We start from the raw sequence: 14,093 nt of genomic DNA, 5'->3' as shown, positions 1-14,093 counted from the left end.
AGGTGGCATCCAGCTGGTTGTGCTGTGGGGTTGGTGAGCTCCAGAAGAAAAAGGATTTGGGCCCTTGGGTGCTCAAGCGGTACCCAGCTGGCTAGCATCACTGACCCATGCCACTTGTGTTTGAGCTACTTGCTGGTCAGGCACTGCCTGAGCCTTGAAAAAATTGGACCCCTCAGAGTTTAGGTGATGCCTGGCAGGCCAGCAGCCCAGCTTGTGGTGGTGCAGTGGGATGAGGGGTGGGTTGGGGGTAGGATGCTGGCCACTTAGGTACCACTTGAGCTCTAAGGAGTGCAATCCTTTTTTCCTCTGGACTTTGCCCTTGTCCCATGGTGCATCTTCATCATTCTCTGTGGGTGGGAGCAGAGATCCAGTATGGGGGATGGTGGAAGTCCATTGTAGCCCCTAGGTAACTGGGCACTCCAGGGCTGTGGTGCTTGCTCTGCCCAGCATCCCTGGAGGGGGTGAGGCTGATCAGTCTGGCCTCAATACCAGGAAAAATCCTTGAAAAAATTCTCAAGGAGTCCCTATATGATAAGCTAGTAGAAACCAAAATTCTGAACAACAGCCAGGATGGTTTTGCTCTCCTCCCTCCTCCCAATTTGGCCTTTGCTTCTGGGTTGCCCCAAGTGAAACCCCTGCCCCAGCCACTGGTAAGGTGCACTTGGATCATCCCCTGGCTGGGGTGGGGGCTCTGGGGGTCCCAGGCCATGCTGAGTTGCGAGCAGGGAGGAAAAGCCAGGCAGACCCCAGCTGGGGTCCCATGCTGGTGGGAGAGGGGAGATGGGAGATGATGGTTTAATCCCCCTTTGCCTGAGCCTGCTGTCCCCAGCCCCCACCCCCTCCACTCCAGCTGGGAAGAGTCTGGCAGAGGTGCTGCACCCCTGCCAGGCAGACTGGGCTGTGCCCCCAGCTGGATTTCCCCCCCGCCCCGCCTTGTCAGCCAGCCCACACTGCTCGGCTAGACAGCAAAGGGGCAGGGCCAACCCTGCGCTACTGCAGCAGATGGCACAGCCCGGCCCAGGTTTGCAAAGCATCCTGGGATGCTGGGGGACTGTGATTTAACTTGAACCAGGAAGGGGCTTGGACAGAAGTTCCATAAACCAGCTTCACCTAAATCAGTTAAGTCTGATACTACATTCAGCCAGGTTTATCTTAAACTAGTTTTGGCCATTGTGAAACTGGTTTACGTGCACTGAACTTGTGTTCTGTTACAGGCTGAAACCAGTTTCTAATCACTTAAACTGGTTTATGTGTAACTTCTGTCCCTAGCCAAAGTAGCTGGTCAAGGTCAGTATTAAGGGTTGCTGAGGTGCCTGGGTTTGAATCCCAACTACGTATCTGACCCAGCCATTTGAGAAATGGGCATAATAGTTCCCTAGCTTGCATGGCACGAGGACAAATCCCTCGCTACGTGTGGAGAAGAGGGCCCACAAGATGGCTGAAAGTCACCTCCCGCCAGGACCCTGGTTAAGCCTGCAGCTTGCGCAGCGAAGCACAGAAAGCATCAGGGCCGAACTGCTGCAGATGCAGTGCATCACTGAAAAGCCAAATATCCCCTTTGGCTGGCAGCAGGTGGAACAGAGCTGAGTGATGGGTTATCCAGCTCTGAAAATCAGCTGAGCGGCACAGGGCTTGAATGGCAAATGAGGTGGTGTTTGTAAAACGTGGATTTGAAAATGTCAAATGGCATGAGAGGCTGCCGAAGGGGAAATAAATAGGGGGCAGAGGCAACTTCTAAAGCAGTCAGGTACTGCCACCTTTTTCCCCTCTGCAGCTGCTCTGACCTTACCAGATCCTTTTATCCAGTTCCAAATGATGCATCTCCCCCAGGAGCTGTTTAATCCACATCTCATTCCATAGTCAGCTCAGAGGTCATGACTTATTTTTGATGTCATTTCTGAGAGGGGGCTGGAGCTGGGGGTGGGAGTATAGAGGAGTTTTGTGTGCGAATAGGCTTATTTGGAGGACATTCAGCACCCAGAGGTTAGGGAGGGGTGCATTATGAATATGAAGGAACTACTTTTTTACTTTGTAGGGGTTTTTAACATCAAGAAGCTGGCTTAGAAAAAGACTGAGAGCGAGGGTATTCTGCACTTTTAGGAACCGCATCTGTTGGACTGAGAAAGTCTTATTAACAGTTCACTACTGCAAACATTTTCTCTTTGTCAGCGTGCCATCAGGGGTCTCTCCCCTGAGGAGACAGTGTGCTAGTAGACAGAGCACCTGATTAGTGCTCACAAGGTCTGGGTACTAATACCAGCTCTGCCCTGCTATTTTGCCACATGACCTCAGGGTTTATTGCCCATTGCCTCAGTTTCCCCATCTGTAAATGTGATTATGCTGGTTTCCTTTGCAAAGTGCTAAAAAGCACTAGATGTGACAGTTAGGGCAGTCCTGCAAGGAGCTCACCTTGCCTCAAAGAAAATGCCCATCGATCAGAATATAATCAAGAAAACCAATGATTTTTGGAAGCCTTGTCTTTTGGTAGACCCGTCCTGGATGGTACCAAAAGGGTATGACTTCCCTGAGTACCCACAGCTCCCACTTCCTGCATGTGGAGTTTTGTGAGTACTTGCCCCACTGTGGTCAGCCAAAAACCTCTAGGGCGTTGCATGTGTTGGCCATTTTGGAACATGTGCCTCAGTTTCCACGCCTGTATGATGAAGCCAACAAGAGTGGAGGTGATCTCACGGAGCTGCAGGTCCTTGGTACCCCCGCCCTTCCCTCCCTGCCCACCACTGCAGCCATGGAGCTGTGTTGCAAGGCGTCGGTATGCCACTTGCCATGGCACTTTGCATCCAGAATCTCCTCAGGCCCGGAGTCTCATTAGCCATCTGCCCTCATTCTGCAGGTTGACAGGATGCAGAGTGTAAATGGATAACCTGTCAGGGAGACAGGAGGATAATATCATTCAAATGAATCAATAGTTCACAGGCAATTTCATGTTGCCTAATGTTAATGCAGTTGTGTCCAAAATGCACTTAATTCTGTGTCTGATCTCATTCCCATAGGAGCTCGCCAGGCTGTAGTAGGAGTCTTGCCCCTCCACATCTCTGAAATTTAAAGTCATCGTTCCTATGAGCCAGAAAAAAAACATGATGGCATTTGTGTTAGTGATGGAGGGCAGTGGCGCTCTGTCAGCTTCCTCAATCACAGTCACCACCTTCTATCTGCATTTTAGCAATTAGCCAGAGATAAGTGATCTCCCAGTGATAGTGCCAGGCAGACTGGAAACTTCCACAGTAAACTGGTCTTGTGGCATCACTGTGTTGCTTGCTGTCAACAGCCATGGCAGCACCAGGGAGCCTCAGTTGCAGACCAGAGTACCCGAGTACAAGCTGTGTCCAGATGCAGAAAAAAAGAGTAGGCCCTGCCCCAGATGGCAGAGCAAAATAAGGTAATTGTGAGTACCTTGCAACTGCAGGTCTAAGGTTATAACTGGATCACATGCCACTGCGAAAAGAGCCTTCACGGTTCACTCTGGGCATGCCTAAGCCTGGCATGTCAGCAGAGTAGATGGTTTGGAGGCATCGCAAGGTGCTCTCAGGCTTGTCTGAGATGGCACTGAAAAGGGGTGCCTGGGCATGCACTCAGTTCCTCTGTTCCTCCTGGGCTGTCTGCATTGCCCAGGTGATGGGACTAGGTGCTGGCACAGAGGTAGTGAGAAAGCTGTGCTTGTTTCCCTGCAGGGAGGTGGCACAGACCTTGCCTAAATGGGCTCTGCAGCCATTAATTACTGCAGCAGTGCTAACACCCTGTGAAGAAAGAGGCAATATCCCTCTTTTAAGATAAGCAAACTTAGGCACAGAGACTAGCCAAGCAACAGGTGGCTAGCAGACCTGAGACTAGAACAGGAGGTGCCCAACTCCCCAGCCCAGGCTGTAACCAGGAGTCCATGCGCTCCATCCCCTTTCTGCTGTCTCGCCAGCATCACCAAGGGCCTTGGCTACTCACCCATGACTGTCCCCTGTCTCAAGAAATAAAGCCCTGAAAGAAACGCTGACTGAGAAGCAAGGACCTTCTAGGTCTGTCTTGGGTAACAGAACTGGTTTAATTGCTTGTGCGCGTGCCTTGCTTATAACATGAGCTAAAACTCTTGAAATGGTCTATCTGGAAAACAGCAGCAATTGGCAGGAGGTAAATTCAGCAGCTGGTATTCAAAGCCTTGGCCAGAGCCCAATCAGCGGTTATTTCTGAGGCAAGAAATAGGAGATGATGAAATAGCAGGAGGCTCTTTCTGTACAGGTGTCTCCGTGGTCTGTCACACTGGGAGGGCTGGGAGTCCCGCTCTGCTCAGACAGACAGCTGTGTGCCTGGAGCTCTCCGCCATGGCAGGGAACAGTTGTGACTCCTGGAATAAGGCTGTAGCGTGGAAACGGTGTGCTGTCAGGGATCTCTCTAGAGGTTGGAGCTGGGCCAGGGCTTCTTCCTCCCCCTTTTAAAAGCGAAATGGTCTGTTGGTCCTTTCTGATAAACAGGCGATGGGGGGAGGTGGGACCCTCTCCATCAAGGTGGTGTGTGGAATTAGGGGGGGCAGTGGGAAATGCACTGGAGTGACTGCCCTGGAGGCTTTGAGGACCTTTGTTTGCCTGCAGGACAGATGCTGCTGGGTAGTGGCAAGTTGGGGACTAGGAGGTGGGGGTGAAATATGCCACTTAATTGCAGGGCTCTCCCCTTTGAGCTGGATGCTCTGTCCTGGGTGGACCTCTTCCAAACCTCTGCTTGTCCTCAACCCCCTTGGGGCATCTCTGGCTGTCCAGACACTTTTCCCTGGTCAGCTGCAAGGCTCCCATGTCTCCCCATGCCTTCATTAGCCCCTTTCCCCACTGGTTCTCCCAGTGCCTTGGTGGGGAACCACAGCTCTTTTTTCCACACTGTATTTGATCTCGTTGTAATGGCATGTCAAAGATATAAAGTTGCTGCGGCATTTGTTGCTGAGAATATGGCTTCAGTCTTCCACAGCACTGCCAGTCATCCCCACTACCTTCCCTGCCAATATGTCCATCATGCTCTGTAGGGTTCGCAGTCATGGGTTGCAAAAGGAGGTCCATTTCCAATACCCATTTAGTTGTTGGCCTCTACACAAGAGCTGATGTTTCTGGTGGTCGGCTCAGCTGCTGCCACTCTTGGGAGCGAGAGGTCACCAGCCGATTCCATATCCTGACCTGCTACCAGCCGTCGTACGATCTTGACTCTTGGTTGTCAGCAGCCTGGGGTGGGTGCATTTCAACCATCCAGCAGATGCTTCCCACCACCTGCACTCCCTCCGTCCCTTTGCACCATGACCTGGTAATGAATTAGCTACTGTGCTCCATCGCCTAATGCTGCTTTCTCTTTTGGGTTGCTGCCCTGCTTTAGGAGTTTTCCCTCCAGCGACTGGACAGCCTGCTGGATGACCGGGTGAATGTCTTGGGATTTTCCATCTTCAACCAATCTCATGCTTTCTTCCAAGAGTTCGTCCAGAGCCTCAACCAGTCCTGGCAAGAGAACTGTGACCACGCTCCCTTTACAGGGCCCGCGGTAGGTATAGCTCTCTCTACCACAACCCTTTCTACAGCTGTTGGAAGTGGTAACGAGGCAGCAGGGGCTGGTGCAAAGGTGACGATCAATGTGGAACAGCTGTGAAGGGAACTAACAGGCGAGCAGAGCTTGTGAGGGATGGTACAGGACAAGCAAGTAATGCAGAGAAGGAATAAACTGGCTGGGTCGGCGTATAGGCTGCTGAGGTGGATGGGAAGCATTACAGGAAAGGAAGGGACTTCTCACGAAGAAAGAGGACAAGTAGCTAGGTGAGGAGCTGGGAGTAGCACCAGGCATATGCGTCGAAGGTCTTGGTGTGGTGGTCACTGGACTCCACACAAACGGATCCATTCACTAGATCTCTTTGCACGCACCTACTCAACATCTGGTTGCAGAGCTGAGGGAATAGGCACCTTTCCTCCTCCCTCGTGCTCCCCATTGCTACTTCTGAGTTTGAGGTTGCTATTGTCAGCATTTCAGGTGAAAGAATTGCCTTGTCATATAAATACAGGTGGGAAGTGATGTTTTCCAGGAGCTCATTAAATGAGGCAGAGTCATCATGGGGGTTGCCAAGCCTCCTTACAGCTCCATTGGTTTGGTGTGTGAGAGCACTTTGCCATGTAGACATACCCGAAGAGGGCTCTGCTCCTTTTTAGCTTGATCCACTTTGAGAGTTATTCAAGGCTAGCTACTTCCCTTCACAGTCAGCCCCTATCTTCATCTGAGTTTTCCTGTGCAGCATGCTTCCCTGGGAAGGCAGGGGAGGAAGGGGAAGCAGATGCAGACAATGTAGGAAGGGAGCCTCCTGGGCCCTAGCTGGAAGCCTGAGGAGCGAGATACTTCACATGCTCCAGAGTCTCCCTGATGAGCCTGCTAATGACTGCTGCAATCTCCCCTAGGGTCCCTGTCTCTCTTGGAAAGTTTGCAGAGCAGCTTTGCTACAAATGGATGGAGCGGGGGTGGGGGATAGAGTTTGGGGAGAGTAAAAAGCAGCAAAACAATTTGCATCTTGACAAATGGAATAAAAATCCCCTGGGCTCCTGAGGCAGCCTGGAAGCCCCATGGTTTTCGCTACAAATAAACTGTAAGCAGCGCCAATGAGGAGTCTTCTCCACTTTGTGTTTGCTTGCCAGGAAGAGGCAGTCAGGGTTCACACCTGAGTGGTACCAACCTGCTGCTGCAACAGCGCCACCAGTTCTTCCCTCCCCTGCCCCCTTGTCCTTACCCACCCTTTGTGCTCAGGTGGGTGCAACTTGTGCACCGTCTGGTTGGCTGCATCTCGATGCACTCTGCACAAGGAAGCTGCCTGCTTGGGCGACAGCTGCAGGGCTGTTGTGATGCATTAAAACTAAAGCTTTTCTAACAGAGCAATCAGATGCTAACCCTGAGAAGTGCAAATGCTGAAGGTGGGGAAGAAAACATCTCCACTCTCCTCTTTCCAGATTGTCTTGAATGGGCTTGAGAATGCTCCAGAGATGCAAGGAGCGCCCCTTTTTGATCCCCACCTTGCCCCCTATTTTTGAGTGAATTCAGTGCTGCTGATTGGTGCTGGCTTGGGAGTCTCTGTCTAAAACTCCCGTCCATGTAACATTAAGGCAGCTGGATGTCTTAAGTTGTTCAAAAAACAGGCTAAGCAGAAGGGCAAGATCCCTCCTGCATTAGAGAGGTGGCTTCCAGGAGGGGCTAGGTGGGAAGACACAAAGTGGGTTCAATCACCCTGGCCCATTCAGTCCTACTTCTGTCAATTATTGAGTGCCATCCCATTTCCAACCCCAAACCTTGGTGGGTTGTAGTGATTTTCAACCTCTTTGTCATGGCAGCTTAACATTTGCGTCCACAAGAGACTGCCCTCCTTCTCCCCCCGGGGACTGGACCCCCCACTTTCCTAGGCATGGTGGAGCAGTAGCTGCCCCCAGATGCTTCCAGTTTAAACTGGCACCAGAAAAGATGGGCAAAAGGAAGGGATATTTTGCAGAGAGGGTTCAAAGAGAGTCAGGCTGTATCTACACTTGTTCTGGGGTGCTGCTGTCATGCACCTGCACAGAAATGCTGAATACTTGGGGGCCTGAGGACCCTGGTCCCCCTCAGGAAGAGGGCTGTCACTTGAAATGCATAAAATGTCCACATGTCCATCATCTTAGCACCTCTGCCCCTGGCAAAAATAAAAGTCAGCACTTATGCACCTGCATACTTCCCACACCTGCCAAACCTAGAGCCCAGGCAGCAGAGCTGCTCTGGGGGCTCCCCTGGCTGCTGCTCCTGCTCCCTGTCTCGGGCATGATTGAGGGCAGTGGTAGTAAGTGCCCCTAGAGCAGCTTTGCCACCTCATTTCCTGGCTTGGCAGATACCGAGCAGGAGCCAGGGGGTGCAGCGTATGTGAGCAGTACCCCAGCAGTGCAGAGGAAGTGTTGCGTATGTACCCTCAGTGATATCCCTGATTTAATGCAGGGAGTTTGGGGTCAGCTGGACCCTCCAGAGTGAGTCTAGGACTTAGCCACGAGACTGTGATGCAGAGGGTCTCTTCCTGACCCCGTCATTGTGGTGACTAAGCACCATTACCAAGGCCCTCTGCTATTGAGTCCCTAGTGATAAAGAAAAGTGTTTTGCCGGCGGAACAAAACTGCACGAGCAGGAGGCTGATTTTCTTGTCTTCAGTTTGATAGGGAAGTCTCTCATTTCACCGTGAATTGTCTCCTGTCTCTTGCCATTGCAAGCACCTGCTGTAGCTAAGCTCTTAACTTGGCTCAGGCAAGCACCTCCCTCTTGTAAGTGCTTCCCCTGTCCGCTCCAGCAAGCTGAGCTCTCCTGGAACGGTTCAGGGACGGGACTTCAACAGCTGGACATGACAGGAGGTTTCCTATAAGCTGCAGAATCCTCCGGCTTCCTTGCCAGAGATGTGAAAGTGTCTTTGGAAGGAGGAGGGAGATACTTGTTCAAATGCCATTCTCATTAATCACGTTGCAAAGAAAGGAAATCAGAGAAAATCATTAAAATTACAGATGGCTAGATTAGGTAATTAGAATTTAGGCTGAAACAGATGTTTGTAATTAAGTGTTTATTTCATTGAATAAAATCCAGATTGTAAAGTCTATTTCACGGGATTGTAATGGTTTTAATTCTCTGTGTTATGTTTGGGGGGCAAAGATGCAGATGACAATGGTTTAGGTAGGAAGGGAGGGGGGAAGAAACAACCCAAGCTGCCCCTGTTCCTGCTGAGAGCAGCCTGGCTTCAAACATGACCTTTCTGTGGATGTTTTTGGTAACTAAAAGTTATAACCCAGGCCACGCTATGCCAGGCCCACTGGTGTTTCTATAGGGCTAAACTGTGGGAGTCCACCACGGTTGTGTGCCGGGACCAGTGCCCGGCTATACTGACCCTCGGGATGGAGTCAAGGGAGGTGGAGCTGCAGAGAGGATCAGTGCCACTGTGGTGGGCAGAGTTTAGGGTGAGCCACACTCCCATAGCTCCCTGCTTCTCCAACCAGCTGGTGGTACGTGGAAAGGATGGAACTGCTTCTTGTCCCTTTCCTAGGGAGTGACTGGCAGCGCTTAGTCACCCAGCTGCAGCCCACAGAGCTTCAAGGCACAGTGTAGGGCGGCTGGCTGGTATATGGAGAGGACAGAGATGCTTTTACCCATCCCTCAGTCTCTCCAAGGTACCTTCCCGGGGTATTTACTTGAATTATGGATCTCATCAGCCATGTGAGATACAGGGCAGGGAAAGGGTCTTTTCTTTCCCTTCTACCACAACCCACATTCTCCAGTAGGTAGGAGCCTCCTCTGGGACCCACAGCACCTTCCACACCCAGCATGTCACGGACCTCTTTATTCCAGATACGGTGCACAAAAATGGAGTCAGGTATTAACAGTCAAAAAGGGTTTGGTTTTATGTCAAAAGCCAAAAAGAGCTGTGGCTTAGAGAGGGGGGAGAGTAAAAGGAACAGGAGATTTCATAGGAGAGGCTGAGAGGGTGGGTGAGGGGAACGAGGAAAGATTTCATGAATGAGCTTTAAACCGCATGGATGGAGGATCCCAAAAGGCCTGCTAGCAGTGCTGATAAATGAAAAGCAACTTAATTTTGTACAAGAGCCTTCCATACAAATTCAATCCGAAATTGCTTTGCTGAGTTAAATACAACTAACAGAGTTAACAGATAAATAATGGCAGAGGGAATGGCAATAGGCTAAGGGGGGAGCATGGCTTTCAGCTGCAATTTGATATGGCCGGAGAGATGCAGAGACCTGCTCCAGATGGCAGGGACAGTAGAGGAGCAGGCTGTTGCACTGACCGCAGCAGGAAGTGAAGTAGCCGAGAGGATTTTGGTGTTAAGCGATTGGCTGGAGTAAAATGTAGTCCACAGGCTTGTCTAGAGCAGGTGTTGGGGTTAGGGAGGAGGTGAGGTGGAGGCCCTAAAACAGGTTCCTGAAATAATGGCAGAGAAGATCAAGGTGTCTGAGGGCAGGTCCTGGCTCCTCTTCATTATTGCCAGTCCCAAGCTTTCAGAAGTCATCACTCAGACTGCACACAATCATGCGATTAGCTTGAATGGGGGGTCTGAGACTCGGATGGGCAGGGTATGAATGGATTAGCAATGACACCCAGGGTTAGAGATGGAAATCGGGTGCTTCAGAGCAAGGCTGTAATTAGAGAAAGAAGAAAGGGGAGGGCAGGACCTGGGGAGATTCCTCCCCTCCCAATAGAGGAAATCTCCTGAAGCAAAGCAAGCCCAAGAAATTGTTTCAAAAGCTACAGACAATACCAAAAAGACCAGCAAAATTGTTCAAGGCTCAGGAGTAAAATATCCCAGTCAATAATGTCAAATGCTTCACTAAGATCTACAAGCATCTCGCTCACTAGCTAATAAGAGTTCATTAGCTGCTCAGATGAAATGGAAATAAAAACCTGTCTGGAGACAGCAAAAGACGTTGGGTCAGATTTCAGAGATGGTTTAACTCTGAGCATGGTGGAGTTACACCTCTCAACATCACGTGAATATTTGGTCTGTGGTTACTGCTAAGGACCCTGTGTCAGCAAAGTACAGAAGTGCACATGTAAGCCCATGACTGGAGTGGGACTTCAGTCCATGCTTAAAGTTATGTATGTGTTTACAGGCTTTTCTAACCCCCCTATGCTGCACAGAGAGTTGAGGATATAGCAGTTCTGCTTGCCATTCCTAGCAGTGGCACCTGGGTTGAGGGGAGACTAGATGAGTAAAGAGGGGCTGGGAGGGGGATACTGCAGTTACTTTAAAAGCCCTGAAAGTGCATCCTAGGGAAACGTCAGAAAGAAACAGGCACCAGAGAAAAAACCCCCGGCCTCTATAAATGATAAGACATTGAACCATTGAACCAATGTATGGTTCAAGCAAGGGGCTTAAGGAAAAAGGATGCCTGGGTTCAATTCACAGTTCTGCCATAGACTCCCCATGTGTCTATTCAACCTCTTCCATGCCTCAGTTTACCCTCCTTTAAAAATGACTGTAATACTTACCCTATGCCCCCAGGCACATCGTGAAGCTCGGTTAATCTATGTTAGCAAAATACTTTGCGTCCCTCCAGTGAAAGTTGCTCCAGAAAGGGGAAATGTTCTGCCCGTTCTTGTGGGTGAAATGAGTCAAATACTGAGAGATGAACCACGTGTGACAGATGCGTGTCATGCCATTTGATGTGTTCCTAGACGGTGCTTGGGTTTTGTGGGGATGAGTGTGGGATAAGAACTGATACTGAATAGCAGGGAGAAAGGAGGAGACAAATGATTGGGCTGGAAGGAAGCTTGGTAGGACAAATGTGAATGCTATTGAGGGATAGGAGATAGAAATCTGTAAGGGATTATCAGCACCATTAATGCTGATGATAGGGATTTTGCTAGCATTAAGCTTGGATTCAACAGTTTTTCATAGCACCAGCTTCCGCATTTTAAAGCCCTCTCTGTTACTCATTAAAAGCCTGACACTGGGGCATCAAAGACAGTGAGATCCTGGCCATTGCCTTGAGTAGGATCAAGCAGGGTTAAATCTAGCTCACTCTGTTCAAACAAGTAACACTTGGAGCCAAAGGGGACTGCTCAGGTGATTGAACTGAACACGATTGTCTCCCTAGGGTGATAGGGGTAGTGAATGAATGCGATCAGGCTTTGAGAGGGACAGGAGCAGTAGCTAGAGTTGAACTGTGAATGCCCACAGCTGGGGTGAAATGGGGGGAAGGTTCAACAGGCTAAAGAGAAAAGATGCTGTCGGACACTGGAGTAGTCAAGAGGAAGCTCTTTGAAGAGACCAGTAGAAAAATGCAGCTTTGATCGTAATGAGCTGCAACAACTACATTCCAGCGCAGTCGGGAAGTGATGATAATTAAAAGTGAGGTTTCAGCTACAGCAATGAAGATAGGAGAACAACTAGCCGGTTATTAGCTGTGACAGTTTTGCATGTGAGACTGGGTGGATAAAAAGAAATGGTGAAGGAATCAAACCAATATATGGGTGTTAACATCTCCTGAACAATGATATTTTTAGAGGAAAGTCCAGCTGGAGAAGGGGTGTCCAGTAACTTTCCAGTAAAGGGGATAAATGGCCAGTCCGATCCTGGGAGCAAAGAGGAGGAGGAGGTAGGGAGGACAGCTGGGCAGAAGGGAGAGGAGCACAGAGGGGAGGACTGATGATGATGGGATGAGCTGTAAAACAAAGTGACGGGGGAGAGCAAAGAAATGAGCTTGAGCAAAGGAGGAGGAAGTCGAGAGGATAGAGGAGAATTGGGGATGGCAGCGCAAGCTACACCTGCCACCACCATCTGCATGGAAACTCACGGAGGAGTGTGCTCAAAAGACACTGCTGACACTGCTGTGCTCAAAAGACACTGCTGACCTGGATCTCAGGGCACTGCCACGTGTGAATTGGGTGCAGAATGCTGCCCCTCTGCCCCCGGCAGCATTTCATTGCCTGCTTTCTGTGAGTCTGAATGCCAATTCAGCTGCTGACCTCAGACTTGGAGGAGGCTGCAAGGCTAGGTAGATAAAGGCATCAGGAGTGTGGCAGGGTGACTGAAGTGTGTTGGGCTAGGGGTACGAGCTGCTGCTCTGGTGCATGTGTGTGGACTCCTTTATGGTGCAGGGGTGTAACTGCATGCACATACTTGTGGCAATCGCTGTGGACTTGTTCTTTCACAACAGTGCAAACTATCAGGTCTTGTTGAATTTTCCAGCTTCTGGAGCTAACTCTCTCTGCGTTTTCCTCACAGCTGTCTTCTGCCTTGTTGTTTGATGCCGTTTATGCCATTGTGAGTGCAGTCCAGGAGCTGAACCGGAGCCAGGAGATTGGTGTGAAACCCCTGTCCTGTGGCTCTGCACAGATCTGGCAGCATGGTACCAGCTTGATGAACTACCTGAGAATGGTGAGAAGGGACTGAAGTTTGCTGATTTATGTGCCTCCATCTCTCCTCTCTGCCAAGAGCTAAAGACAAGCATTTGCATGCCTGCCTGATGATGCCAGGCCCATTCTGCTAAAGCACAAAGTGCCAACCTGTTTCAAAGGAGCATTGGGCAAAGATATGGGAAGTGTTTGTAACCAGCCTTGGAACTGCGTGCAGTTCACTGTCTTGCAGGTTTTGCTGGAGAAACAAAACTCAGCACACTTTTAACATGATCTTAGGAGTGTTTCCAGCCAACCCAGGGCCAGTTTTCAGTGAACCTGAGTTGATTCATGTTCCCACAGCACATTCCTGCAAAACTCAAGAATTGCACATGAGTTTTTTTTCTGGAGGGGTTTGGCCTTGTTTGGCTTGGAAAGTTGGGGGCTACCTGGATCAAAACTAGCTATGGGTCAGGATCAGAATCCCAGGTTTCAGCCCTCTCAAATTTTTGGAGAGGTTTAATGTCTGTTCCCCGAGCTGGACATGCCCCACAACTTGTGTGTTCAAAACCCAAAGAAACCTGCTCTCTTTTTCTTCTTGGATGCATCCTGAAAGCAACAGAACTCATGAAATTTCTTCTCTAAAATGGTAGAAAACTCATGGGAAGATATCTCCGATGTAGCCCTGGTCTGGCCTGCAGCAACATACCTAGACTCCTGGCAGTCCCGGGTGAACTTTTAGTGTCGGGTCCCCCTTTGCCAGAGATAATGGTAATAATAAAAATTACCAATTTCAGGCCCCCTTTCTGTCCGGGCAGCTGCCCGGTTCACCCAGGCCTGTGTCCGACCCTGCTGGCTTGGTGAATCTCACTCCAGTCCTGAGTTGAACTCCACCTGATAGCCCGATCACAAAAATGACTCCAGCCCCAAAACCACAGAGCTGCTCTTGGCTCTCAAAGGAGTCCCATTAATTTGTTGTCATGACTAACAACATGCTTCAGCAGCAAGTCAGCAGCATTTAATCTGCTGTCCAAGGTTAGATGCTCGTCTTGGGATCCTTTGCAATGTGACCCCATGTTAACACCTGCCTTGTGCAATGCAGTGGTGTGTTAGTTTGCTGCGCAGGCCCCAGCAACGTGATCCAATGTGATGCAATGAAGCTGCTTAGTTCTGCAGCTGAGCCAGGGGCAGCTGTGGGGTGAAGGGGAGGTTTTGGGCATGGTGGGGGGGGGGGG

General features: G+C 50.2%; 1 protein-coding gene across 1 annotated transcript in view; it reads left to right on the top strand.

The window, feature by feature from the left end:
• GRIK4 (glutamate ionotropic receptor kainate type subunit 4) overlaps positions 1–14,093 on the top strand; it is a 236,848-nt gene that overhangs the window by 167,049 nt on the left and 55,706 nt on the right. The window contains 2 exon segments of the mRNA XM_019510059.1: positions 5,359–5,520; positions 12,749–12,901. Of these exon segments, the coding sequence (XP_019365604.1) occupies positions 5,359–5,520; positions 12,749–12,901 (315 nt within the window).

Source organism: Gavialis gangeticus, unplaced genomic scaffold (assembly GCF_001723915.1).
Source record: "Gavialis gangeticus isolate Ggan-Ray unplaced genomic scaffold, GavGan_comp1, whole genome shotgun sequence".
Taxonomy (NCBI): Eukaryota; Metazoa; Chordata; order Crocodylia; family Gavialidae; genus Gavialis; species Gavialis gangeticus.
The sequence above is the reverse complement of the archived record's forward strand: the minus strand, read 5'-3'. Positions and strand labels throughout refer to the sequence as shown.